General features: G+C 39.0%; 1 protein-coding gene across 2 annotated transcripts in view; it reads right to left on the minus strand.

Moving 5' to 3' along the window:
* LOC139947632 (bestrophin-2a-like) overlaps positions 1–25,059 on the minus strand; it is a 52,979-nt gene that overhangs the window by 13,534 nt on the left and 14,386 nt on the right. The window contains exons 1-2 of one of the 2 annotated variants that reach the window (XM_071945612.1): positions 13,637–13,978; positions 839–1,080 (exon numbers count right to left, since the gene is read on the minus strand). In XM_071945612.1, coding sequence (XP_071801713.1) covers positions 839–1,080; positions 13,637–13,750 — 356 coding nt within the window. In that variant the 5' untranslated portion in view covers positions 13,751–13,978. Of the gene's footprint in view, positions 1–838; positions 1,081–13,636; positions 13,979–25,059 lie in introns of those variants that run through there. The other variant, XM_071945609.1, reaches the window with a different exon arrangement.

Raw genomic sequence — 25,059 nt, forward strand, 5'->3', positions numbered from 1 at the left:
ACCTTGGTGATAAAGACAGGGAACAAGTCTATGTACTTTCAGTAAGAGTTAAAAATCTCAATAGAGGGCGTGTGTGGGTAAGCTGATGCGGAGTTGTGTGTTGAGCAGACTGGTCTCCCTCTTTATCCGCAAGAAAATACAGGTATTGGTTTTTACAGAACCGGTGATTTCATTGGATAAACGTGCAGTGAGCTTTAATTATTGTCAATGTGTGTGTGGTCGCTCTGTGACATTGCATTATGCATTGAATGGGCGTGGTCTCTTTGATGAGCGCCGGTGACGTCATCTACCTCCCTGAATAATTACAAATAAGTATTGAAAAATATACCATAGGGGGCCTACATAAGATATAGGTCCACCATTCGCACATAAACAGTCAATTGTATGGACTGCCATATATTGCAATGGGGACATTATGGTTGTATTACGTCAGGTTGACCTTGATTCTAAAAGTACGTGACCAATACTGTACAATTTGGCTAAATGCGTCTTTTACTGACAACCGTTTTGTCGTGTACTCTGCAAACAACTGCATAGTCATGACTTCCCTGCTATTTATACTCGGTTTGCCTCACACGAATTATTAACAAGGAAAATACAAGATGCTGCGTGAAGAAGAAAAATGTGTTCATGATGTAAACAGCTACATCAAACTCTAGCTACCGGGCAATCTCGGTGGTCTAGTTGGTATGACACTGCTCTAGAATTCGTGGGTTCGAATCCTACCAGAGTATTATGCATGTGTTTTTCCCCACAGACCTCGGGAAAATACTGAGTATACAGTGCTAACATACATTGGTGTATGGGTAAAACTGAAATAAATATACATCAAACTCACCTGTCAAAAACAACTGTTACGTAGAAGCCGAGTACGAAACTTATAGGAAACACTTTGGTATAGTCGTAGGCATAGACGGCTAGATACTCGAATTTGGTTTGGCTGTCAGGGTGGAGTGCTAAGCGGTAGATGGCACTGACTAAGCCATACATCAACAGGAATATCAACATCTCTCGCCACAAGAGTTTGTAGACGCTGGCCTTCCAGCGGAACAGCAGCCGGGTGAAACCGTGGATTTTAAACTGAGATAGGGGGGAAAAACACAGAGAAAAACAGACGGATAACGATTCGTTGGTATTTGGGGTATCATTGATGAAAATTATTTTCGCGGCTTGTTTTACTAATTTCTCAAAAACTGCAGCACCTCAGTAAGTAATAAGTATTTTAAGGGAAGCTGCCTACCGTCATTATCTTCAAACCGTGTAAGTAAAATGTAAATCTATGGATATTGTTTATTGTGTCCTGGGCTTTAAATGCGATCTCCTAATGGACATTGGCGGTTAAACGCACATTCACAACGCGCAGCTAACATGATGGGCCCATGAGCAACCTTTGCTAGCAAGGGCGCCCTACTTTAATGACGTCACGTGGCCATATGTATTGGGCAATTATTTCTGATGGAAATATTGAATGATACAGTGGTAAATGAACTAGATAAGCTTTCCTTTGTAAATAAGCCCCAAATCGTTCCCCTTTTCATTAATTTTCAATCCTGTGCTTTGTTTTTGAACTGATAAGCATGACGAATCTTTAACTTTCACCGATGTTCAGAACAATTATATATAAACTAGTCTCTGCCACAAGGTTATGGTTCTCAACCGCTGAGTGAAAGACGATAGAGTTTCAACAGAAGAAACATACTGCAGTATTTTAACGCCGAGTCCAGTTCCATGCTTTATCAATGCTCGATTTCGCAGATGGAGTGTAGGCTAACTTAGGTTTAAAGCACTTTGCATGAACAGTTTGAACAGTGTGTATATTTAGAGCAGTCTGGTTTCGGACAAGTATAGAAACTAAATACATTTGAATTGGACGGGAATCGGATTTTGGCAGCTTCTATTTGCAGTCTAAACATACAATTTGTATGTTCTCGTATATGAGACAATACAAGCGACGTCAGGGCGCAAACATGTGACTGCCTGAATTTGGGGGAAACGTCATTAGCAGTTTTCTCTGAAGAAATTATAAATTTTGTTCCATCTCTGTTCCGGTGCATGATAGAACCACCAATAGGCCTATAGCATTATGTAGATTGGAGTTACATTGTGGGTTGGGCTTCAGGCAATAATTTTTTTATACTCACATTCGTAATGGCAAAACAAATACGGAAAACGGAACCAAACCATAAAAATAAACAAAACTTCGCACTCCCGCAGCTCGCTCAACTACGATGTTTTCATATAAAATATAAATTCTACAATATAAATCTCGAGTGACTCATATTGGTCATAGCTGTATACATGGTACACTGGAGTAGAGGGTTATGTGGAAATAGAATAGGCACTCGATTGCTTACTTCGATCGCCAACGTTTCCGTAACAGATGCAAACCAGTGTTGTTATAGTCTAGTGAAATGTCCACCGGCCAACCAAGCAGTAGATGGATCGGGAATAAACTCCGTGGCGCACTATGTACAAGCACGGACCGTGTATTGAGTTTGAACCCTAAAGGAAACTTATTGTTTACTCGATTAGCGCGGGGTGTGTTCATGTTCTCTAGGGTTATATACACACAAGCAGACGAATGTCTTACATTACAAACACTTAGGAAAACAAACTGAAACGGAATACATGTTAAAAGTGCCGTTCAGTTTTAAAAGAGGCGAATGTGATAACTTTAAAAATACAGAACATGATTGAAGATTTGATGACATCATGATACGATATAGGAAGTATAACATTAACATTCAAACCAACAACTGAGGTCTGATGAGGAGGAACAGTGAACCACGACTCAAAAAAAGATAAGTAGGGGTTGAAACTTTGCATGGTGGAAGTATAATCATGTGAGGTTTGCGGTATCACCATATGGACATCTTATTTGAGTAGTGTTGGTTCTGAAAAGAACTGGTGGTTGACAACTGGTTTTAACTATTATAAACCTCACAAGATATTTCCTATCAACCATGCAAAGTTCATTTGGAAAAACTCTGGTGCACTAAAAATTAACCGTATCCACCTGCAGCCGTTTTCACGAAACGCAATATAATTAATCCTATCTCGAGTTAGGACGAGTTACTTGTCCTAACTTGGGATGGGTTCAATTCGTCCTAACGTCTACATGGTTACTCGTCCTAAATTCTAAGATTAATCCTATATAGTAAAGGTTTGCGGTAACAGCATATAATGATAATCCCCCTAAATGCATTTTACAAGACAGGCCACGAGTTGGGCTGGTTCTGAGGAGAATCGTTGGTTTCTTCTTTTCAGAACCAGCCCAACTTATTTGTGACCATCATTACATGGTGTTACCGCAAACTTTTACTACATCGTACTTCCACCATGCAAACTTTCAAATCCTACTTTAATACTAGCCCTAAGTTAGGAAGAGTTTGGTGAAGTCGACGGCAGATAACCCTAGAAGTATTCTGATGAGTCGACGGCAGTTCTGATTTCACCAAATGCATCCCAACGGAGATACCAGTACATCACCGCAAGGGTATCCGATTCAGGCAAAACACACACACACACAGAGTGATTCAACACATGTAGATGTTTAAAGTAACAAGTACAGTCCGCATCACCGTTCCAAAGCCTGTGTCAATATCTACAAATGCACCCTTAATGAAAAATACCACCAAACCCTCTCGTCTTGTTTGTCAATCTGGACATGCCCCAGATGCATCAAATGTCAATGGTTAAAATTAAAGCATGTTGGAATTGTACGGATTATGATTTCATTCCCCCTAAGCGTTTTACTGAAGTTCCTGCCCACATGCCTGCCCACATGCATCAGCGTGCAAAGTATATAGGTACGGACCCCAGTCGCTGACCTTTTCATTTTGATGATGGACACCGAGCATACAAACGTAAACTTAGGATCTTAACTGCAAGACTACCGCTTTCATAATTTTACGATAATGTATTAAAATAGTTTTTTAATTTGTTCTTTCACGCGAAAACATTGTTGAAGTACTTTTACAGCGCAGACAAAAGGTTTGGTCACTACCTAATTTCGTGGGTTGCACAGTGGCAACATTGGTTCTCCGCTATTTAGTGCTTAGACTAGACACACTTGTCAGGTAACATTTTCTGATTACAAATTAGTTATAACACGCAAGGTGAGCTTCATTCCACTGTTTTGAAATTGACCGCGGTGAGAGGTATATATATATAGTCTACCTGACTCTTGCATCGCATTGAATTGTGATCAATGATATACGCAAATGTTTGGTACCCCGAAGCCTTTTCTTATGTAGGGCAATGGTAGTGACGTATGGGGCTGTTTTTTGGAGTGGGTGGACTTGATGAAGTGCTCCATCGATATCATCAGATTCATGCGGTGCGTGTGTCTGAAACGATTCCAGACATGTCTGCATAAAGTTGTCTGCTTGTGTTAATTTTAATGTTCCTTTTAAATACTAAACCCAATTTTACTCTGTTTGTAATTTTCATGTTTTACCTGTAAAATGTAACCAACAATTCATAAACCATATAATCAAAGATTGTTATAGAGGGTGCTCCATTGTAGCCCATCGGTGCTTCCGATTCACAATATTTATTTTTCAAGCAGATCAAGTGATGTATCTTATGCTAGTTTTAAAGACATCCATGAAATGCCATAGATGTACTGATGTACTTTCCCAAGGCTATCGTCTTTGATGAAAACTGTACAAATAAGCTACGTCCAAGTTGGGGGAGGGTGGGGGGCGACTCGTACACACGTGTTTCCATGTAATAAATGCAATTACTGGTCAGCTCAAGTTTGCACAACTGTGATGGTATATATACGTTTCATTCGTTATTCTTATATACGATAATCGGTTTTTTCCCCGCTACAATCGCCGTCCAAACATCATCCTTCAGTCGTCCCAATTGGCCAAATTAACTGAGTCTCGATCCAAAATCTAGCGTCTTATAGTTCTATGCTTTCATAGCAGATCAGTTTCTCGAACAGAATATTAATCTTAATTGCAACAATAAATTAAAAGTACAATAAAACACAGACACTGCACCTCACATTGGCCAATTAAAGCTGAATGACTAGTAATAAATTATTTGTATAGTCTGCTGAATTTCATAATTGCAATTTTGTTGTTTATGTAATTATCTTGTATAAATGTATTTAATGATGAATACAAGCAGACAACTTCTCGTTCGCTCCAACGGCTCGTAGACTAAAGAGACCTATAGACCTGACAAGATTAAATGCACATAAATACGAAAGAAAACTGGAGTATAAGAGACATCATAAGGACAATAAAACAAGCTAAAGGGAGATGGGCTGGACAAACTGCCCGAAGAAATGACAATATATTGACAACAAGAATACTGGACTGGCAACAAGGCCAGGGAAAAGTACAAGAGATATGACAGAGAAGAAGATGGAGAGATGACATCAGGGTTTTTTGCCGGAACAACATGGAACCAGAACTGCAAGAAATAGCAATGAATGGCGTCTACATGAGAAGGGCTATATACATCTTACACTGGATGAACACAGCCTACATGGTGATGATGTTGATAGGCCTACATCCACGTAGATACACAAACCCAACTAATCTGGGCACAAGAAAGCGATCAGATTGTCAGGTCGATAATAAATGAGGCAGACCCCCAGACCAGCTGCTGAGCATCTGATCGCAACCGTAGCACTCTGGGTGCTTCATCCGTGTACTTGAAACCCCACATAATCAGAAATCTCTCATTATTCCATCTCACGGTCCACTTATGAATTCATCTGAAACGATGCATAGAGCTGAGCTGACAAGTTTATACAGAAATTGCGTAGGTTGTGGTTTGATATTATTGAAACGTCGGCAAACTGAATACTGATTTATTTCATTATTGATATAACTATACACACTTAAAGGCACTTGGCACCGTTGCTAATTGTCAAAGACCAGTTTTCTCACTTGAGGTATCCCCAAAATATGAATAAAATAAAAAAAAAAACTGTGAAAAATGGTGACTCAATTGGTCATCGAAGTTGCAGAGAACAATTAAAGAAAAAACACCATTGTTGCACAGTGGGTGTGCTTTCAGATGCATACAAAAGGCTCCAGGTTAGAAGTCAGCTGTTATTAATTGAGTGACAAATTACCCCTCTCTCAAAAACTACGTTACTTCAGAGGGTGCTGTTTCTTACAATGTTTTACTATCAACAGCTCTCCATTGCTCGTTACCAAGTAAGTTTTTATGCTGAAAGTTATTTTTAATTATTACCAATAGTGTACAGTGCCCTTAACACTCATAATCATGATTTCTGTCCACGTGCATATAACATTCATCTTTATTGAGCTTAAGCCATCTATGTTGCATGTTAAAAAAAAAAAAAAATGAACTAAGTTGTAAGAATACTGGCTGAACTCATTTGATGGAAAAATTAACACGAATTGGTTACCGTTCTAATCCTCGTGTTTGAAACACATCGATTTGAGTTGAGTGACACAAACAACATGTATGCCCATCACGACGAGCCCTTGGATGTCAACGCACTTTGTCTCAATTTGAACAAAAACACATAATAAAAAAGACTTCCTTGTCATTATACGAGTTTCGTTTTGATCACATAATTCTGGAGTAATAATAGAAAAGAAAAACGAACTGCAGCAAAAAAATACCTCTCGGATCAAATTACCCAATGAAAATTCCACCGTCGGCTGACTGACCAGCTTTCACCGTCTGAAATTCAATCTCAAATAACCCGACTCTAATAAAACCCACCAGGTACATGTCTTCCAAACTCCTCAATAAAAACAACGGTTGAATGATATCAGTGAAAAATGTGAATAAACACCTTATGCAGACAACAGCATTTTGAGGCATATAATCCATACCACATTATAAACTAGACGACAATATTGGTGAGCCACATTTGCTCTCAAAACACACAAACACAAAAAAATCAAAAGTACGATTCGCAAATTTTAACTCATTGAAAATCAACTTAAAATAGATCAATTCTGAAATAGGTTGCATTACAGGTGGAGTAAAGGTGGAATGTCGACACTTTTTACCGCCTTTTAAAATATTTTATAAAAAGACAAATTTAGCAAGCATCTCAAAGATAAGTCGCCATTTGATATTCACAAACTGCCGCCCTAAAACCTCCCACTCAATGCCCCCCCCCCAATATTTTCTTCGACTCGGATGTCTCTGAAGTCAAGCATAACTTTTGTTTTGCCAGACCGACTTAATAGTTTCGCGGAGATATATAGATTTTTCCCGAGGAGGAGAAGAAAAAACAGCCCGTATATTATGATGATAAATGAGGGGCGGTCCGGGCCACCGTCACGGTATATCGACTCACTGTGATACGGTGTTCTACTCGGTCATTAGGGGCCAGGGGAGTCCAAAAATTCGGTAACAAGAAAGTTTTGAATTAGCAGAAAAAATTGTGTTATTTTGTCCACGAAACGTTTGAAGATTACAAACAATGAGTGTCAATAAATGAGCTACTACACTGAAAAAACTGGCTCGTTAAAATCGACACCATGGGTGATGTCACATAATTATAGATACGATTTTTGGGGTTGAACAAAGAACTGACTAGAGTGGGATCCGAACCAACGACCTCCGGATTAACATGGATTCGAACCAACAACCTCCGGATTAACGTGCCGGCACGTTAAACAACCTCCGGATTAACGTGCCGGCACGTTAATCCGGAGGTCGTTGGTTTGAATCCCACTCGAATCCCACTTGAGTCAATTCTTTGTTCAACCCCAAAAATCATTTGAAAGTTTAGCCAGTCAGTTTCCCTTGTGGTTTATATTGATATATTATAAATACAGAAGAGAGAATCAAAATTTACAACACGAGGTGTTAGAGTAACACTTATTTCAGCAATTACAATTACATTGGTGTTATGTTAACACCATGTGGTGTTAAGTTGGATTCTCTCTTGGTCATCTCGCTTAGTGTCAATTTTAACACCCCAGTTTTTGCAGTGTGGGGGGATGCGTTGCTCGAGAATCAGTAAACTTCGTGACAGAGGCTTCAAAACGACAGCTCAAATTTGCATAATGTGAACACAGACTTGAAAATAACATCACAAATTACATTTGACACTTAGATTATAAACATAAGCCAATATTAGGGGCCATGTTATTTCACACAATTTCGTTATCACAAAACCAGATCAAAAGCCTCAATTCAACCCAAACGCTACACACGACTCACTTGTAATACCACGCGTACATGTTCTATAGGCCCGTCACTAAAAAAAACCTTTTTAAATCCACGTGAATAATATGTCACAAGCGTAACTATGGAAACCCCGCGTGCTTAAAAAGAAGACGGAAAAAAACTCTTGCGGGTGGAAATCTATACTTAAACTCAAAATACACATCAGTCAGTCTGTAAAGGTTGTGTGTTATGGGGACAATCACGAGTCGAAAACACTGGTTATGTTCACTTTGTCAATTGTTGAAGCAGGGGAAAACTGATGTTCATTTTGTTTTGTCCATGCGCAATATTAAGGTTATTCACATCACTACTATCCGTAATTGTATCCGAGCAAATCCTTGGGAAATGTGGACTCTAAGCACCGAAGTATGACGTCACGTTACCATGGATCCCGCTGATCTTTGAGTCGTTGGATGCAACACATTTGAGAAAGTCGTGCGGCGAATTTTTGTCTGGTCGTCAACTTATTAAACTTTATAGAAAATGAATATGAACGAACGAAAGCATATTTTGGTGTGGTTATTAGTTAAAGGGAAGGTACACATTTGGTAATTACTCAAAATTAACATGAACTTAAAAACTGACTTGGTAACAAGCATTGGAGAGCTGTTGATAGTATAACACATTGTGGGAAACGACTCCCTCTGAAGTAACGTAGTTTTTGAGAAAGAGGTAATTTCTCACTAAAATAATAAAAGACTTCTAGCTAGAAGTCTTTTATTCTTATCTGAAAGCACACAATTTCGCCCAACAAGGGTGTTTTTCTTTCATCATTTTCTTCCAACTTCGATGACCAATTGAGCCCAAGTTTTCACAGACTTGTAATTTTATGCTTAAGATTGGACACACCCAGTGAAAAGAATGGTCTTTGACAATTACCAAACGTGTACCTTCCCTTTAAGAGCAAACTCTATACTAACATTTTAGGGGTTTTTACGGCGGCCATATGAACATCCACTGAATTTGTCATTGATGAACACTTGTACTTCTGGATACCCTATTTTATACATACACATTCTATTTTTTGCATCCCTTTGGAGGCATCTGTTGTTTTTTTCTTTGTCCCTCTAGTTAAGAACCTCCCATAGACTTTGTACAAAATATTCCTTATATAGAACATGGTGATCTTTGTTTTCCCTTTTCTGTTTTGTTCTCGATCTCTAAAAGGTATAGTGAATATTAAATCCCATTCACGCAAGGTTACCCAGCTGCGCTTACTGTCATTCTGTAAAATAGGAAACAACTGTGGACTTTGACACTAATGTTTGCGACCGGGCATGCTGGCATAATGAACTTCATAAATTTCTAGGCCTCAGCAAGACATGCATTCTCACTACATTCTTTACTTTGGGAGGCACAGGGGGCGAGGGAGATGGGCTAGATAGAGAGCATAAAGTCAAGGAGAGAAACTACGGATGTGGTTTTTATGTGAAGCAGTTTGCTCCGCGAGTACAATCTGAATGCTTTACACTGCGAATGTGTACCACCGCGGCAAATACTGTGACATTACAGAGGGGGGGGGGGGGCTTTAAGGACGATCTGGGGGCCAAATTGATTGCTTTGGATCCATCATCAGAGCTTGGCTGTATGGATCTGGAATAGAGTGTGGACAGGTAGAAGTTGCTACGCTGCTTCTCTATCCACTATTTTCATATGATGATAGTCCTGTCCCGTTATGCCACAGAGTTGAGTCCTAATATTAGTAGTTACGAAAATAAAACGGTCAATATAACGGATTGCTATGGGGTCTCAAACTCAAGACTTGTTTCGGCAAACTTTCCCCTAATTGTGATAAATTGGCATTTTAAAACACGATTATCCATATACCACGTAGGACTCCCTACAGGTCTGTTATGTTCACCCTTTTCTCAAAAACGTGTCGAATAATGAAGCTGAAACTTCTACATGTAAATTATATTACATACATCTTCATTCACAGTGAGTAGTGATTCATGTCATGGCCAAAAACTTTATCTACAAAAGGTATCGAAACCCTAACGCAGATTCTGGGTTGCAATTATCAGGCTATGTTCGCAATACGTATAATATAACGTTCGTTTACATTACAACAAGAATACGGTTATAGAATAAAAACAAAATTAAACGAATCAAATGAGCAATTGCTCTGCATAATAGCGAAGAACATCTGTTCCACTGTTTTGCTGTACTCCTAGCAATAAATTACGAGGTCCTCGTAAACATGTGTCTTCTGACCTGAAACGTTGGGGTTATGCAAATGTAGGCTTTTATTTTAGTTATATATCCAGCTATAATAACAAGTGAATTTGCATGTCCTTCGTGTTGTCTCAGCCTAATTTCCTAAACATCATAAATCACAAAAATATTTATGACTTTGGACGTGACTCCTAAATGAATGGTGTTTATTGCTTTGTTTACGCTTCAGTTCGTCCTCGATCCTACATTTTGAGATATATAATAATTAGACGTGCCCCGATCTGTGTGTTATCTCTACCCGTATTATCAATCATACCATTCCTCTGGAAAAGTCCATTGGAAATTTCCATTAAAAAAGACCGAGTAAGGGTTAAGACCAGTCAAAGAACCTTTAATTGATAAAAATGCATTTCAGTTGGTTACAGCCGAAACGTTTTGTCGAAATGTTTATAAACTGGCGCATGATAATCTATCACAACCTCGAAGTGTCTGATGTTTTGATCGGATGTGAATATATATGGCGCAATGCAGCAGAAGGCTTGCGCTAATCACATTGATTTCGCTCGAGTTTACCCTTGGGGGTCGAGGTGGCGATGGCATATGATGTGTTAATGTCTTCAGTATTAAGGAAGCAAATAGAGCAAAATACTAATAAGCCAGTGATATTTTACTCCTTCTTGACCTCTAAAGCAGCCTCTGTTTATTCACCTGAGGATCAGAGACACCCTCCACGCAGGACCTTTTTGGTACATGGACTCAAAGCCCCACACTCAACAACAATTTGGACCCACCTCGAGGGAATTCAAAAAAAAGAGGATGCGCTCCAGCTTTCAGCTCACTGAAAATAGCCCCGAAAAAATCAATGGAACGTTTTTTCGATTGTTAAAACGTTGTCTTTGCAGCTGCGTTTTGTGGGTTAGAATGGCTTGACCCTAATTGAGATGCAAGGTGGGATATCTGACATGTAAATTGAACACATTGCCCTATTTATAGAGTGCTGTTCAACTCCGCCATGTTTGATTTTGCTCTTGTTCGCTCCTTCTGTATACATCCACGCCAATCTGTATACATCATTGATGTTGTGAGTGTCATCACACAGATATTTAAAACTGTTTCACACAAAATTAACTCACTGAAGGTGAAGCGAGTATTATACGAAATATTGCAGTCTGTTTCCTGTATGCAAAGGAGAGCAGCCGCCATTTTGAATCATGAACTTGGGTTGCAGTTTCAATGCAAGAATTAATTTTTATTTTACAACAATACAACGGGACTGTCTCGTACAATCGGCACTGTATACCATTCACTTTTTTGAAACTAAAAACATTATAACGTTAAATATTTACAACAAATGCTTCAAATTGTGTTTGTTTTACTGGTGTGCTTATTTAACCAAAGTGTTCATGAACGACTGAGATAAAACGCTCCATTACTCAACAACCACCCACGACACCTCGAAGAAATCCATCCACCTTGATTACTCCAAGGTTCTTTAAGTTTTAGTTTCTTGATTGGATGGATGGAGCGAAAACTCCCCAGACACGAAGATCATTCTCAAGAAAAATAACAGACCGGCCACTGAGGGCGCATAATAATCTGCTTCACCGTGATTTTTTTACACTAAGCCCAAGCGAAGAACCATTACCTCGGTGTGAAATTTGTCGCGGTTGCATTATTATATTGACAGAGAGGACAATCTTATACAATACCATAGTGCATTGATGATACACCACGCAGTCACTTGAAACCTTCAGGGTATATGAGGGATTTTACTGAGGGGGGGGGGGGGGGCGATGGAAGGGATTCGGGAAGTTGCTGTGGGGTATATCTTGATATGTAGGGAGATTAATTTGTGATCATCTTATAAAAGTGTGTCCAGTTCTTCGGAGTTGGTTGTATAGCCTCAAGATGGTGAACTGAGTTTCCTGATATCGAATTTCATAGAGTGGGGATGAAGGCACTCTGTCACAAAGTAACATGTTATTTTGTTACATGTTGTTGTGATTCTATGATTAATTGGTCTGAAAGGAAAAGGTTTTTGCTGTAGTTAAACATGTTTCTTTTTACAACGTCAAGAGTTTACAATGGAACACTTTGTTGCTATTACCGTCGACATTCCGCTCGATTGGTTAATCCATTGGCTGATTGACACCAACGTGTAAATTTAAAAAAGCATTAATTATGAGACCCACTTATAATGATTTGAGGCATCGCATAGTGAGGTATCAATACTCGGTTTGCTGAAACACCATGTGTGTATCTAATCGCCAGGTATAAAGTTTGCTCTTTAGAGAACTGTCTTTCTAAATATTCAACATACCGCGGAGTAGATTTATCGCCCCCCCCACACTTAATACTTGTTACCATGGTTATGAAACATGATTAGGCCTAAAAGTTCACCGTGCACTTGATGTAATAATTTGTCAGGCCGTTTTCATGCTACTCCATTCAGTGAAACTAAGTAAAAGTAAAAATAACCAGTATGTTCACATGGTTTCAATCTGTACATCGCATACCATAAATATTGAAGGAGCCAATGAAAACATAGGCATGCTCCAAATGAGAATTCATCTAGCCTAAAATGTTCGGGGATTTGTGCAGTAAGACCCGAGGAGCAGTTTTTTGCACAGCGATGACAGAGATATCAAATCCTCAGAGTGTATCGAGTTGTCGTTTACTAAATCATCATTATGGTGCACTTCACCTGTGAGGGGGAGGGTAGAGTTGGGCGGGGGTGTTATTCCAGCATACACTGTCGTTCTAACTGGGCGCATGTACTTTAATCTGTATTAATTATACTCCTCTCTAAAACTCTTTAGATATGCATGCATTATTAAGCTCTAAGCGATAGCTTGGAACTGCTGCAAGACACGGTCTGACAGTCACGGATTGTTTTAGCATGATGCGTAAATTCAAGATGAAGGCGAGCTCATAAGCGCATTATGTATAAAAAAAATAGTCTTTTGAAATCTTATAATAAGCAAAATTGTGCACGTCTAAATACAAAAACCTTGAGACTGTGTTCGAGTTAACTGCACTTGAGGAATAATAGCCCCTGGCAAGGGGTTATTGAGACTGAATGACTTTAATCCCTTCTTTAAAGTATCATCTTAAATAGGCTTTTGCCGATGTTTCCGGGTGAATGTTTTGCTAAAATCGTGTTCAGCACGTCCAACATTCTTCAATCATAAGCAGACGCCATAAGCAACACGTGGGTATAGCATGATACTCCTGTATACATAAATATATTGAGGAATCATGTGGTTAAACTTACCCTTCGCAGCCTGAATCTTTTAAAACGGTACGACTGATTTGAAAAGTCAGTCGCCTTGATATTTGTATCATCCAAGTTAGTGTCCTCTGGCATAGTAACGTGTTCTTGGTCCATAAAGTCCCATGTACCATGTGTTCCCAAACTGCGATCGTACAATGCGTATAGACGCCACACAATGCTGTCTACTGAAGATAGCAAAATTGACTGATGAACTACTGCCTTTACTGACACGTACTGTAATGTTGAAGAGAGCTCTATACTGTCTACGATGGATGTTCTTCAAGTCTGCATGGTCAGATGTGACACCGTATGCTTCTGTCAACTAGACCAGACAGGCATCATTTGAGGAAGATGCACATTGATCATGTGTGTGGACAGTTGACAATCCACGAACATTATCCTCAAATTATAGGTAACCAGTGTAGAATATATGGGACGAGGACGCGTGTGTTATAACGAGTTCTCAACCCAGCATCGAATGTGCACATAATAAATGTAATCACTACATGACATGCGCTTGTCGTAGACAACGAGTCACATTAGGTCATCAACATTCTATTCTGACAATTGTTGCAGGGCGCATCAGAATAAAAAATAAAATTTAACTATATGAGCCCCGTGTCTCGTATCGTGATTGGTTTCACAGATTGTATTTCTGACACTAATGTCACTAATAGACTATGTCGTTCCACGTGGACACAGATTTAGCGTGAATAATGAATCGGCAATCAAGAACACACCCAGGGAGTTATCAATGGGGTATGTTGAACACATATATTCACAAATCTTTACATACCGTAATTCATCCTTTGAATTTAGGTTTGTAAAATACTCTAAAAACATTCGGGGTCAGAATACACCAAAACCCGGGTGGGGCCTGACACATTATGGGTAGATCTGAGTCAATTGATCCAGAAACGGGTCAAACTGACGCACAGGGTCAAACTGACGCACAGGATCTGAGTTAAAATTCCATAATATTTTGACTAGTTTCCAGGTTAGGTTAGCCTGACTCAGAAATGGGTCAGGCTCTGGGAACCATAGCCGGGTCAATACTGACCCGGGATGATCAATAACGTAACACAATGTAGTTCTCTTCAGCGGGATGGCGTGGTTATAGGAACCGATCGTGTAACAACTCGACGTTTCGAGCGGTATATTCGGACCGTCTTCAGGGGGAAAGCCAAGAGAGACAACTACGTTTCTAGATTAATTTCTTAAGCTTTGAATCTTACATAAAAATTCACAGAAATCAATATGTTGCCACGTTTGAAATAACACTCTAATTTTGAAATTGTGACTTTAACAGACGGTCATTAAACTGCCAGACTACGTATATGTTTCCTTCCAGCCTCGCTTTAGTTTCATCAGTAGATTTGAATGAATAGATGACGTCATCTTCAAGCTATCTCGGTCTGATTTTAGCGGCCTTCGGCTATCTAGGGGCGTTGCCAAGGGGCTCCCTATATTTTTCAACGCACATTAAAGTAGCAAACACAGACACACTCGCTTATTCATGGCTCCATTAGTTTATCAGCATCGAATACACTGAGAAGGCATCAAATAGTTTCTTAATGTCAAGTTATGTAGAATGCTCAGTTGGATGCCGGTTTGGACCAGCATGGAGCATTACCTAGAGTTACTGTTCACTTTACTATAAATAAAGACCACGCTCTTTAGGGAGTTGTTTCTTCTATATATTTATGGAGCATACCTTGACTGTCTTTAAAGCCATTGGACCCTTTCGGTAAACAGTGTTGTCCAAGGCCCACACTTTGTGTACCACAACTTCCATATCAAATAACAAACCTGTGAAAATTTAGGCTCAATCGGTCATCGGAGTCGGGAGAAAACAACGGAAAAACGCACCCTTGTTTCCGCGCGTTTCGCCGTGTCATGACATGTGTTTAAAATAAATCCGTAATTCTCGTTAACGAGAATTTATATTGTTTTGCTGTTTTCTCAAAAAGTAAAGCATTTCATGGAATAATATTTCATGAGAAGTCTTTCACCATTGCCTTCTGTAAACCCTGTAAGTTATTTGTAAATCTGTGAACTTTTATTTTTTTTTCTGAACCGAAAGGGTCCAATGGCTTTAAGGCACTGCACACTATTAGTAGTTACTGGAAATTATTGTTAGCTAAAAACTTACCTGGTAAGGAGTAATGGAGAGTGATAGTATAAAACTTGTGAGAACTGGCTCCCTCTGAATTACACGTAGTTTTTAGAAAAAAGTAGTTTCTCACTAAAATGTTTGAATTTGATTTCGAGATCTCAGAATTAGATTTTGAGGTCCAGAAATCAAGCATGAAAGCACACAACTTTGTGTGACAAGAACGTTTTTTTTTCTTCTTACATTATTCTCTCCCAACTTTGACGACGACCAGTTGAGTTCAAATTTTAACAGCTTTGTTTATATTTGGTGCATGTTGAGAAATACTAAGTGAGAAGACTGGTCTTTGACAATAACCAATAGTGTATACTGTCTTTAAAGAACCCATCACCTGCAATGCACTTTTTTTTTTTCAATATCCCATTATTGGATCTCAAGAAGCGGAAGTTATAAGTGATCCGTCTGGCGAACATTCAGCATTTCTTTTTGTTTTTACAGAGTGACTCTCCAACAGAATAGAAGTCACTGAATATCAGGTTCTGGCATGGATTTGTTTTTATAGACGACTGGCAGTTAAATGCACGATAGTTCCACAGAAGATGGAGAGATGATCTAAGTACATAGGGGCATTGCTTGGCAACAGACGGCGCAGGATAGAGTGAAATGGAGAATTAGTGAAGCGGCTTTCCTCCTGCAGTGGAGTAAAACAGGGTACAGACAGACAGACAGACAGACAGACAGACAGTTAAAATTCCTTTGCAGGATTTGTGAGCCGAACCAAAATGCTGTATTCTATTTTTGTTTCAAGATCACGAGCGAGCTAAACTTGCGAAAGGCTTGGCGGGAATTTTCAAAATTTAAAATAAACAAGTGAATTATTCTTTATAAAGAGTGTAACTATTTTGCCCGTGCTGGGAAACAGATTAAACAAGTGTTTTTTCAAAATAATTTGAAATCTTCAACACGGTCTACAAAAACTTGACAACCGAGTACTTATAACCAATTTGCACAATACGCTGTTCCATCTCTTGATGCTTTAGAATGGAAACTGCTACAAATTAATAATTTGTTTGGCGTGGCCAATTAAACAGCGGTGCGTGTCGGTGTTCATTAATTACTAACTTGGAAAGTAAAGCCTCAAAGTTAATTTCCATTTTGATCTGCCGCAACATCCTGCAATGTGTTGGGAGGTAGCGATATGTACGTCAACAGGTAACCAAGACACTAATTATCACCACGAAAGAGAATTTAGTAATTAGAAGACTATTTATTATATAATTAACATATAAATTAGTAACTGATAACCACTGAGACCTCAATGCAGTCAGATCAGACTAAAACTAATATCCCGTCAGCGAATGGCAATTAATGAGTCGGGTTGTAACAAGTGAGATTGAGTATACTTTTTCAATGTCACCATCGTTATCTCTGCTATGAATAAGGGGAATTATTCTTTCTTCTTGGGAGCGAAGGTGATGGGAGGTGTAGGAATTTTTTTCTAGCAATTTTTTTTTTTAATTATCAATTAATTACATGTTTATACTCACGGTGGTGGTAAAAGACGTTGATCTAAAACACGAATAGTAAATTTTGATTTAAATATTCTGCATGAAAATGCCAACATACTTTTTATTTTACATCCACACCAAAAACATCATTTTGGTTTACTGCATATTCGAGGTAACAACCGATCACTGGCCATACAGTGCTAAATTCTACACTTTGAGGCAAGTTTTTTTCAACAAGACAACTTTAGTTTTTAAATATTTCCATACCGAATACAATATGTCACATTCTACATCTGGAAAAACAACAATATTTGCGTTGATGGGTCATTGCTATAATTGAAAATTTAAACTGAATATTTCATAATTTAAATTTATATTTTCTTATTTTGACTGTGTCCTATGCGTGCACGTAACATCATGATCACCTGTTGCGCTAATGTATTCGTGTCTGGAGTTGAATACTTATATCATGGTGTGCATCTATACTTGACACACAACGTGTATGGTGCTTCTAGCTGGAATATTATGAATTCATAGCACGACGCTTGGCAAAGCCTTTTACACCTACATCAGCAGGGCAAACTGGGCCCAATGCAGCTATTAGGCACAATCAAATTATGCTTGCCTGAATTTGGTACATTCATGCTTGCCCGAATAAGTCCTATATGGGAACCTACCCAAACTCTCAGCAAACATCAGACTGAGAAGGATGCGTTTTGCTGGCCACTGCTACAGGAGCAAAGATGAACCAGTGCCCAATATTGTTCTGTGGACCCCTAATAAGCATGGGAGGGAGGAAACCTGGTAGACCGGCACTAACTTACACTGACATTCTCAAAATTCTTAAATCAGCAGATTTCAAGTCAGCAATGGCGGACAGAGAGGCTTGGGGAACCATCGTGATTCGAGGACATCACTCGACTTAAAGTCACCTGGAAGTGGTATTTTTTCAAAATAAAACTTTTGTCACTAATCTATGTGTTTTGATGAGTGGAATGTGAATAAACAGTTAACTAAGGTTTAAAAAAATCAGTTCTTATGTTATTTACGATTTGAAGAGTAGACCCCGACCCGAGAGGGCGCTGTTCGTGACGTCAATCGAGGCAGACTTTGCCTGTAATGCGTAGAGTAAACACAATTGCAAAGTACATGTACGGACCAAGTCGTGAGTTTGTACGTTTCAAAAAAATAAAAAATTGGTTTTTTTTCCGGCAATGCCGACCAGGTGTATTGCTGCTGAATGCAGAAAAACACTTTTTGAAATGTACCAACTCACGACTTGGACGTACATGTACTTTGCTCGTGTGTTTACTATACGCATTGCAGGCAAAGTCTGCCTCGATTGACGTCACAAAAGGGGTAGGCGGAGTCAGCCCCCAATTCTATTTCCAGTGACTTTAAGTAAGGTAGCCGGCCACCCCGCCGGTCTGCCTGCCACTGGTAGTTTGGTTTTCTTCTTTCTGCATGCCATTAAGCCTAATTAGACCATTCGTAAAAACATTAATGTGTGGCCCAATTTCATAAATCTGTATAAGCAACAAAGCTTGCTTATGTATATCAGAAAAAGTATTGCTGATCAGCAATAAGTTGATCAAAATCTGTCAATGTGATTGAAATGTAAATTTTCTGCCATCACTGTGTACTGTACATGGTGTCTACACTTTAAAACATTCTAAATACATTCTTAAATCTCCTGGGTCAGAATTGACTTGAATTCCTGATCCCCAAGGTGCCTGAACCATTTCTGGGTTAGCCTGACACAGAAAGTGGTCAAAAATGGGATCTTAACTCGGATTCGGTGGCAGTTCGACCCATTTCTTGGTCATTGGACAGAGATTCCGGCTCATGCTGACCCAGATGGTCAGGCCCCCAATGAAACCAATTGAGTGCCAATATCTTAAAGGCAGTGGACACTATTGGTAATTGTCAAAGACTAGCCTCAACATTATGCATAAAATATCAAACCTGTGAAAATTTGAGCTCAATCGATCATCGAACTTGCGAGATAATAATGAAAGAAAAAACACCCTTGTCACATGAAGTTCTGTGCGTTTAGATGGTTGATTTCGAGACCTCAAGTTCTAAACTTGAGGTCTTGAAATCAAATTCGTGGAAAATTACTTCTTTCTCGAAAACTATAGCACTTCAGAGGGAGCTGTTTCTCACAAGGTTTTATACCATCAACCTCTCCCCATTACTCGTCACCAAGAAAGTTTTTATGCTAATAATTATTTTGAGTAAATACCAATAGTGTCCACTGCCTTTAACTTATATAATTGTATATTGTTATGCAGGTGTAGAAAACTTAAGACAAACAATTAAAATCGTGCGTTGTGCTCCAATACAAAAACAATGCAAAACAATTGTGACACACATGCACTAACTGTTTGTTTAAACAGTTATCTTACAGGCCATGTAAATTAACATGAGGCAATACAATGCATGTCCTTAAAGGTCTGCCAAGAAGATAATCAAGGAGTAATTTATTGCAAATCAAGAAGGATGGAGATTGATGCATTCCTCATCCCACACCCATCGCTATAGTAGAATACAACAAATAAACTGTGATGCTGTGAAGATGCTGTCTCCACATATAGCAGCGTATACAATGATCGATAATAATAAAATATGCGTATAGTGTGTTGAGATTGTGTGCAGCAGTAATCAACCACAGCATCTACGCCTGGGGCATTCCCAACATCTTAGACGGTGGAGAGAACGAGAACCTTCCTTGCATAAACAGGTAACATGGGCAAGGAGAAAAAGGTACATTGTGCCAGTTTTATGTTATTTTTTTTCAGCACGAGCCATAGGGTGCGTTCGTTTAGCCTCCCCGGGTCGACCCCGGTGTGTGGCGGTTTTTTTTTCTAGGACGAACGTGGGTTATTATCTGCACACGCTCGTCCTGGAAGAAAAAAACCCGCCACACACCGAGGTCGACCCAGGGAAGCTAAACGAACGCACCCATTATGCCATATGACGCGATAAGAACGCGGGGTCATGCGTCGGTGCGTCATATTAGTTAGCACAAAAACCCACAAACACCAAATGTCATTCCCGTCTGAAGACAAACATAAACCTTCATTTCAGTCCAGAATCGAGCCTGTTCCCTTTTTGGAACGATCCTTCATAATGCTTGGAGCAACATGAAGTATGCATGATGCCATTGCAATCTATAATGCACACCAATGTGATTGACTGTAGTGATACCGCAGTGTGCTAAAAAGCCTTGTTTTGTCGAGACATTGCTTCGTAGTATCATGCAAACTACTATGGATGAAATCATACAATCTGAATGTTTAAAACCAGTTCCTTGACCCCTATTGGTCAATTTCACGTAAAAGGGTGACGTACGTACGCCTTAAAGATGCTATGTCAGATTTTTGGCCGATTTGACCCCAAAACTTTGATTTAAAATTCAATAGGTATTTTGATGGGGGTCGAGAAAGTTACAAGCTTTCATTTGAGCCATTGCTCGAAAAAGTCCGCCAATTATTAGTAGCAGTGAAATAAAGTGCTCAAAATTAGTTTTTTGTCGGCATCCCGACAATATACCACGTGACCAATTCTTATGTGTTTTATAAGAAACGTTTTAATTTTTTGTCATGGTTCCTGACCATTAAAAGTAAAAGTTAAACTTTTTTCGTTAGAGCGGGTGATACTCTTTGAAATACCATTCACTCAAACAAATATATTTTTTAATGTTTGGGGCAAAAAATCTGTCATAGCATCTTTAAAGGCACTGGACACTATTGGTAATTACTCAAAATAATTATTAGCGTAAAACCTTACTTGGTAACGAATAATGCGGAGAGGTTGACAGTAAACAACGTTGTGAGAAACGGCTCCCTCTGAAGTTACGTAGTTTTCGAGAAAGAAGTAATTTTCAGCGAGTTTGATTTCGAGACCTCAGATTTAGAATTTGAGGTGTCAAAATCAAGCATCTGAAAGCCATAACTTCGTGTGACAAGGTGTTTTTGCCATTATTACCTCGCAACTTCCACGACCAATTGAGCTCAAATTTTCACAGGTTTGTTGTTTTATGTATATGTTGAGATACACAAGTGAGAAGACTGGTCTTTGACATTGTGTCCAGGGTCTTTAACTATTGGCTAATTTAAGTTGAGCTTTGGAGTATGGCAGGTACTTAAAGTAGTTATGAATTTTTCTAACAACACACTTGACAAACTACTTTTTGTCAACAAACGGTTTATGTTTATGTGAGATTTTTGTGGGGGACAACTTTTCTCCTTTCTTTTAGGAGGAATAGTTTCTTTAGACAGTTGTAACTGTGTACAATTTTGTAAAGGTACTTAAACAAGTATTGTTCTTGTTCCCGTCGACCATCCCCAATCTAAATGTCACGCCTTTAACTTCATTACATTTTGGATTTTGTTGTATACCAACATGAACAAAATAACATGCAAACACAAACGACCCAATTGGTATTAATTATGCAAACACACCCGTTAACGCTACATCATCAGTGATGCGTCATGCTATACTTTTTGATCATTTTCGTAGCCTGGGGCGTTCCATAGGAGGGTACAGTATCCATATCACACTCCTCCTCGGCAAAACCTACCCACAGGCCAATGGCTACCGTGAACCCTACTTCATCAGTAGCATGATCAGCCCTCATTAATGCCGAGTACCTTGCCGCTCAGTTTGGCATTTTCGCCTGAAAACATTTATGTGCAAAATAGCAGCACGAGGAGGAAACACACGGGTTGAGAAGAGCGGTGGCACCCGGTGGTTGCAGCCATAGAGTATAGAGATTAACGCAAGTTTTTTTTTTGCTTTTAAGACATACTATCCATATGGATTGGCATTATTTAGGCTCTAAACATAATTAATATTTGTCTGGTGGTTGAGACGGTGTGTTGAGAATGGCATTTTACTTTAGTATGGTGCATTCAGTAATGATCCCGCTTCACACACCTATTTCTTGTATCAACCTATGCCCAAAGTTCTCGAAAGTAACAGCATAATCCTCCATACTGTTAAAGGGTCAATTATTTTTCAAGAAAGGTAAGCTAAGCAAAGATGTCTAAAATTTCAAGAGAAACTAATATATAAGTAAACGTAGGAAATATTTCAAACACTCAGTCAGGCTCAGATCGAATGACATTTAAAACGTTTCGGGAAAAGATGTACCTGGCTGTAAAATTCGAAGGCGAGTCACAATGCCGGCAAGAACATCACACACAATGAGTCTCAATATGAAAAGGCAGGTTTCAACATTATTCTGACTCTTAAATTACCAAGTGGACAATGCTGTCATTAAGAGGAAGACTCACTACCGCTCGTCTCACGTTTGACGCCTTGGGGGTGTCGGCCTCAGTCAGCTTTCGTTTCGCGGGAAAACGCGATACCAATAAGACCACGAAAATGTGACTTCGGATTTTCGACTTCATTTGTTTGGTTGAAGAAGGTAAGGCAGGAAATTACCAAGATGGTTTATTGACGATTTTTTTTTACCCAATATGTGCGGACTGTTACCTTGAATCGGAGACTATTGCATTCAATGTATGATTCTATGAGGAGTGCTAGAAAGGCTAATACATTTTATTAGTTCTGCACAGCGGTGCATGTAATGCAGATAGAAACTGAAATGTCATCGAAAGGTATTTATGGTATTTAAACTACGGTCGTTAAAGATGTTGCCATTGGCATGGCACTCATGGGACACCTTACGTTCTAAAAAGGAACTTCACTGTTGGATGGTTGATAAAGTTTAAGTTAAATTTGCTTGTCATGTTCTACAACGAGGGACATTTGACGATACATCAAGTGAAGTATGCTCAACTTTTAGTTCACAGTTTTCACACTGTAGAGGGCGTGATTCCACTCTACTCCTGTGTCTTGAAGTTAGTTTCTGCCCTGGCGCACTATGAACACCTAGCCCTGCAAGGATGATGACCAGTACACCTTGTGTTTCAGATCATTAAAAAATAAAATATTGAATAAGGCGAAACATCAGAAGGGGGTTATAGTGCGCTAGAATTTGCCAAAATGTGTGGACATAGAGATGAAAGTTGCATAGTGTGTAGTCCGAGAAACGAGAAAACAATTGCTAATTTGCCCTCATTGGAGCTGTCCTACAACCGCTGAACCATTTTATTTGTAGTAAAAACATATTACTGGAATTCGTAAACATATTTATACAAAAGTTATATTACTGGTATAGCCTTATGTTGACACTAACTTTAAAGGGGTGTATTAACAAAAGACATATCATTGCAATCATCTGGAGGAATTTTGTTTCTTCAAATGTTATATTGTTTTTAAAGTCTATGTTTATACCGACACCATACAAGTTTCGTTTGCCCCATTGCTGGAGGGTGGGAGGAGGGGGGGGGGGGGTCTTAGACAAATCAGGGTGATATGTTTTTGACTGTATTCCTTTCCATCTGAAATGTAAAGAAAACGGGTTATGATTGCTCATTCGTAGTGTATAATGCTCTAGACAATGTGCATGGATATGATTGATGTAGTGCTTGAGATGTTTGTTTAAAGGCACCGGACACCTTTGGTAATTTTCATCTCAACATTATGCAAAAAATAACAAACCTGTACAACTTTGAACTCAATTGGTCGGCGAAGTTGCGAAATTGAAGAATCACACCCTTGTTGCACAAGTGGATGTACTTTCAGATGCTTGAATTCGATACCTCAGACTAAAGTCTCGGATTACATTCAGATATTGAGTGAGAAATTATATTTCTCTCAAAAAATACATGACTTCAGAGGGAGCCGTTTCTCACAATGTTTTATACTATCAACAGCTCTCCATTGCTCGTTACCAAGTTAGTTTGTATGCTATAACAGTTAGTTTGAGTAATTACCAATAGTGTCCAATGCCTTTAATAAGTTTGCAAATGAAATCCGACGTGCGTCGGTGCCCCGTCGTGAACGATGGATAATGTTGATTTTGTTCATCCATGGTCTACACCTTAAGATGCTGATTATTGAAGACGGATTTAATCATCGACAGTATCTATAGGACAACTTCGTGACTCTCCTGTTTCCAGTTATAATCACTCTTTATGTGTGGGTTGGCATGAGCAAAAAACAACATGAACATGTTATGATTTCATTTACTTTTAAATGAGTATTGGATGGAGTTTAGAAAAGGGTAAAAAAGAATTCCACAGTATAATTTTATGCACAATAGTGCTTCTGTTTTTAAATGTTCACTTTAATTGAGGTAGAACTGGGAAAATTACATGTATTTGATTCGAAATAAATAATTAAGTTTCAGTGAAGAATTGCGGTACATATACAATGAATCATCATTAACAAAATAACAGTTGTATAATACAGGCGAGTACTCCGTTTTTAGCAGATATAAAACCATGCATTTTGTCGTCAAAGACGACAAACACAAAAGTGCGAAGTTGTTAAATATTGCAAATTAATCTCAAATCTCTATATAGAGATATACCCGCAGCAGTTAGTTTCTAGGAAGATGTGATGCAAAGTTAACATTGCATAAATAAAAAAAATGGAGTTATCTAATATCAATATAATGAGCACATGGGTTACTTAGGTTCGTTATTTCAAGACCCAGGAGCGGCTGATTTCCGGAGGCCAAATGAAGCGGGTATATTAAAAAACCGAGAGGGGTTTTGAGAAGAAAAGTCACCTGGCTGCCAGGGGGGAGTTGTGGGGTGAGTAAACTCTACAACAGCAGAGTTTACTTAGACAGGGGTCTGTTTTAGTATTAGGTTATTCCCGGTGAGTCTAAGGAATAAGTTGGGCGGGATTGGTTGTATTATGCGCCTAAACCTCAATCGATG

The sequence above is a fragment of the Asterias amurensis genome, chromosome 1 (genome assembly GCF_032118995.1).
Source record: "Asterias amurensis chromosome 1, ASM3211899v1".
NCBI lineage: Eukaryota > Metazoa > Echinodermata > Asteroidea > Forcipulatida > Asteriidae > Asterias > Asterias amurensis.